The sequence below is a fragment of the Mustela lutreola genome, chromosome 15, assembly GCF_030435805.1.
Source record: "Mustela lutreola isolate mMusLut2 chromosome 15, mMusLut2.pri, whole genome shotgun sequence".
Taxonomy (NCBI): Eukaryota; Metazoa; Chordata; class Mammalia; order Carnivora; family Mustelidae; genus Mustela; species Mustela lutreola.
This window is the reverse complement of record NC_081304.1, coordinates 4,833,998-4,838,198: the sequence shown is the minus strand read 5'-3', so window position 1 is coordinate 4,838,198 and position 4,201 is coordinate 4,833,998. Positions and strand designations below refer to the sequence as shown.

General features: G+C 62.2%; 1 protein-coding gene across 1 annotated transcript; it reads left to right on the top strand.

Moving 5' to 3' along the window:
• Window positions 1-1,236: 1,236 nt before the first annotated feature.
• Window positions 1,237-3,576, top strand: AANAT (aralkylamine N-acetyltransferase). Its single transcript, XM_059150338.1, has 5 exons — window positions 1,237-1,324; window positions 1,683-1,764; window positions 2,091-2,328; window positions 2,651-2,805; window positions 3,151-3,576. The coding sequence occupies exons 3-5, from the start codon at window positions 2,166-2,168 to the stop codon at window positions 3,454-3,456; spliced, it is 624 nt and encodes a 207-aa protein (XP_059006321.1). The 5' UTR covers window positions 1,237-1,324; window positions 1,683-1,764; window positions 2,091-2,165; the 3' UTR covers window positions 3,457-3,576.
• The last annotated feature ends 625 nt before the right edge of the window (window positions 3,577-4,201 follow it).

Sequence of the window (4,201 nt, the reverse complement as noted above, 5' to 3'; positions counted from 1 at the left end):
AGCCCGATGCGGGACTCGATCCCGGGACTCCGGGACCGTGACCCGAGCCGAAGGCAGTTGCCCAACCAACTAAGCCAACCAGGCGCCCCAGATCTGTGATATTTAAGTAAACTTCAAGTAGAGCATGCAGAAACTAAAGTGCACAAATTGGCAGCCTGCTGAGTTCCCACCACCTTCCTCCTTCAGCTTAAGAGCTGAATGTTGGGGGCGCCTGGGCGGCCCCCAGGTGAGGCGTCTGTCTTCGGCTCCAGTCGTGATCTCGGGGTCCTGGGATCGAGCCCCACATTGGGCTCCCCACTCAGCGGGGAATCTGTCTCTCCCCCTCTCTGCCCCTTGCCCCACTTGAGGTCTCTCTGTCTCTCAAATAAATAAATAAATAAAATCTTAAAAAAAAAAAAAAAAACTGAATCTTCCGTCACCAGCACCCCAGAAGTCCCCCCTTGGACGACCGCTGCCTCCCATACACAGATTAGAACAGACTCCAGGGACTCAGAACCCCTCTTGTTGGGGGCTTCTTTCCTTCCCTGTTGCACTGGCGAGGGTCTTGGTGACGCCATGTGTCCTCGGGGTCCTTTGCTCTCACAGCTGGATGAGTTCGCTAAGGAGCTAGGAACGAATTCCCTAGTCCCTTACTGCTGATGGTCATTTGGGCTGTTCCCAGTTGGGGAAGCTTCTAGCTCTATCAGCATTCGAGTGGGGATTGTGGGTCCCAGGGCGTAAGCCCCAATGTAGCAGGTACTGCAAGGTCTTCCAAAGTGGCGGCCGCACCCCCCTCGGGGTTCTTTAAGTACCCCAGGGTAATGGCAGGTGTGGGAGGCCAGGCAGGGTACCGGGAGATGGGAGAGGGCGCGAGTCGCGAAGGACCTCTTGCTTGTCTGGGTTGGTTTTTGCTACAGGTGACCAGCTAGTACGCAGAAGGACTTGACTCTCACGTCTGGATCTGGGGGAAGGACCTCCGAGGTGGGGGTGTCCGAGCTTCCAGAGCACAAAGGGTGAATGCTCAGGCCCCGCCAGGCAGAGCCAGAACAGAGATTAGAGCCGGACCCCTGAGGTTTAGCCCTGTGTGCCTCCCCCAGATTCCAGGCCCTCGGTCAGTCACTGTAATCCCCCGCGTGCAATGTGTCACTCTGATGTTTGACCCTCAGCAGGCGGGGACAGGGCAGCAGCACAGCCGTGCAGGCTCCGTCCTGCTGGTGTAACACAGAGGCGGGGCAGGGATTATAAATCGGAGAGAACATCCCATGTTCCCCAGTGACATCTCAGCAGCCAAGCGGACCGAAGTCCCAGATTTCCCTGCCTCCCTCGACTGCTGACGACCTCCAGGGTGAGTGGCTCTGCGGTGGAAACATTGGGACCCTGCTCAGAGTCCTGGTAAGGGCCCCCCCATCTCCCACTCCTCCGCCAACCCCGGGCTCCCAGCCTTCCGGAACAGGAGCTACCCTGCTTGGGGCTTCTGGGCATAGGGAGAAAAAGTGGAGGAGAGAGGGCAAGACCATCATGGGAGAGAGGTCCAAGGCGCCCTAGGGACCCAGTCAGATGCCCTCCAGGCCTGCTCCTCCCTACTTCCCCAGACGCCCCCCATCTTCCCGCTGCCCTCATGTGTGCGTGGTCCAGTCCGAGGCCCTCTGAGTAAACATGAAGGCTCCTTGAGAACCCACTCGACTAAGGGTCTTTTTCTCCAGGGCCAATGGCTGAAGCAGCCTAAGAAGCTGGACCCACTCCATCTTTCACAGGCGAAGGACGGGGAAGCCCCTTTCTAGGCAGGTGAGACAGACCGACCCACGCCTCTCATCGTTGTTAGATGTGGTCAGTGGCCACCCCTCCCACCGCCTCCTGAGACTTAGATGTACCCGGAGGTCAATGAGGGCAGGATCCGGAGGTTTAGAAGGGCTGCTCCATGGGTACTTCTGGCTGAGAGGGAAAGATGGGAACAGGGTACCAACATTTTACAGCTCCCAGAATCCGCACTGAGTGGGACTCGCCCAAACCCAGGTCCGGCTACTAAAGAGGCAAGAGATGAGGTGCACCCCCACCCTGGCCTACTCCTGTTGAAGACCGCACCCGTGACCCTCACTCCTCTCTGGTAACAGGTGCCAGAGGGCCCTTTTAGGTGACAAAGGCCACTTCTGAAGTTGGGGCATCCCCAGGAGACACCAGCAGCCAAGATGTCCACACAGAGCAAACCTGACCCGGAGCCCGAGGCCTCGGACCTGCAGCCTGGGACCCCAGAGGCCCCCGGCCGCCAGCGGCGCCACACGCTTCCCGCCAGTGAGTTCCGCTGCCTCACTGCGGAAGATGCCGCCGGCGTGTTTGAGATCGAGCGCGAAGGTGAGTGGGCCCCGCCGGGGGTCTGAATGGACCCACCCCCCGGGGGTCTGAACACCAACACACTCTGCCACGGCTGCCCTTTGGGGAGGAGCCTCTGTCCTCGGTGGCTGGGCCCCGGAGGAGCAGATTGGCCGTGCATTTCTGTGTGTGTGTGCGTGCGTGGGTGTTCAAGAAGGCAGGGATGTGAACCACCCTGGATCCCATTTTCCTGTGGGAGAGGGTGGGGGTGAGGTGCTGGGAGGTGTGGTGGGGGAGACCCCGCCCGGGGCTGCTGAGCTGATGCTTGCTGCCACCGAGTCACCTGCCGTGCCTCCCCCTGCAGCCTTCATCTCTGTCTTGGGCACCTGCCCCTTATATCTGGACGAGGTCAAGCATTTCCTGACCCTGTGTCCAGAGCTGTCCCTGGGCTGGTTCCAGGAGGGGTGCCTCGTAGCCTTCATCATCGGTTCGCTTTGGGACCAGGAGAGACTCACTCAGGTGAGGGCAGGCTGGGGCTGGGATGCCCGACTGCTGGGAAACTTCTGGAAGGGAGGCTGCCACCCCGGGGCCTTGGCTTCTCTTGCTTAGGAGGCAGAGGAGCCCAGGGCCTGGAATGTCTTCCTCTGGTCTTCTCCCAGGTCAAAGGACTTTGGGGCTCAAAGGCCTTCATGAAGGGTCCTCCAAGGGGCGGAGGGTAGGGTACCCACTGGGGGCCCTCCACAGGTGGGAAGGAGCCCCGTTCGGAGGCACTCGGGAGCCACTTGCTCCTGGCCCGGCGGGGTTAGCTGGGGAGCCAAGGATGGGCAGAGACGGAGCCAGACCCACATCCCTGCTCATTCCCAGGAGTCGCTGACGCTGCACCGGCCGGGGGGCCACACTGCCCACCTGCACGTGCTGGCCGTGCACCAAGCTTGCCGGCGCCAGGGCAAGGGCTCCACACTGATGCGGCGCTACCTGCAGCACTTGGGCGGCCAGCCGGCGGTGAGCCGGGCCGCGCTCATGTGCGAGGACAGACTGGTGCCCTTCTACCAGGGGTTCGGCTTCAGCCCCGTGGGCCCCTGTGCCATCACCCTGGGCCCGCTTGCCTTCACGGAGCTCCAGTGCTCCATGCGAGGCCACGCGTCCCGGCGCCGGAACAGTGGCTGCTGAGCCCGGCGCCCTGCCCTCCCGGCTGCCGCCCCACGGCACCCACGGCCACATGCTGGGGCTGCGGGGAGGCAGGCTGGGGCTCCCACCCGGCCCCAGGGTCCCCTTCTCTGCCCAGCCCAGGCTGCCTGCTGAACGGTGCCGGAGGTAGGGCTGGGTTGGGAACTGGGGACAGCAGGTGTCCCCGGACCGCCTCGGTGACTCCCTCATTCTCGGGAACCAAAGGGGGACCCTCTGGGCAGACAGCCTCCTTCTCCCCAGCCTCAGGGATTCCCCTTCTCGTCCTCGGCCCCGGAATAGGGGGGAGCTGGGCGCAGGGCAGTGCGGGGGTTATCTCCCAGCTCCCCCCGTGGGCCCCCACCCCTTGCCTCAGATACCCCGGATCCTCTAACCTCTAATAAAGAGTTGTGCTGCATACCCTCCCAGGAGGCTTCCTGTGTGGGGTGAGGGCTGCGGGTGAGGTACGGTGAACAGACGAGGGCTGTGTCTCCCCTCCGCCACCGTCTCTGCCGGGGCAGCCAGCCCCTCAATGCCCCTGGGGTCCAAGGATCTGACCCGGCCCTCTCAAGGGACCCCCTGAGGCTTTCCATGGGACCCCAAACCTGATTTCCGGTCCAACCAACCCTGCCCAGGTTTTCCACCATCCCTTTGGGCCCAAGCCCTGCCCCTGAGCTCATGGCCGACCCCCCCATCAACAAAGAGTCCCAGCTTTCACTCTGCCAGAACCCCTCCACTCACAAAACGATAC

Excerpts from the sequence above, each read along its gene's own strand:
- AANAT (XM_059150338.1), top strand. The coding sequence starts at position 2,166 with ATGTCCACACAGAGCAAACCTGACCCGGAGCCCGAGGCCTCGGACCTG. Across the intron at positions 2,329-2,650 it reads GTTTGAGATCGAGCGCGAAG|CCTTCATCTCTGTCTTGGGC; the intron begins GTGAGTGGGCCC and ends CTCCCCCTGCAG. Across the intron at positions 2,806-3,150 it reads ACCAGGAGAGACTCACTCAG|GAGTCGCTGACGCTGCACCG; the intron begins GTGAGGGCAGGC and ends GCTCATTCCCAG.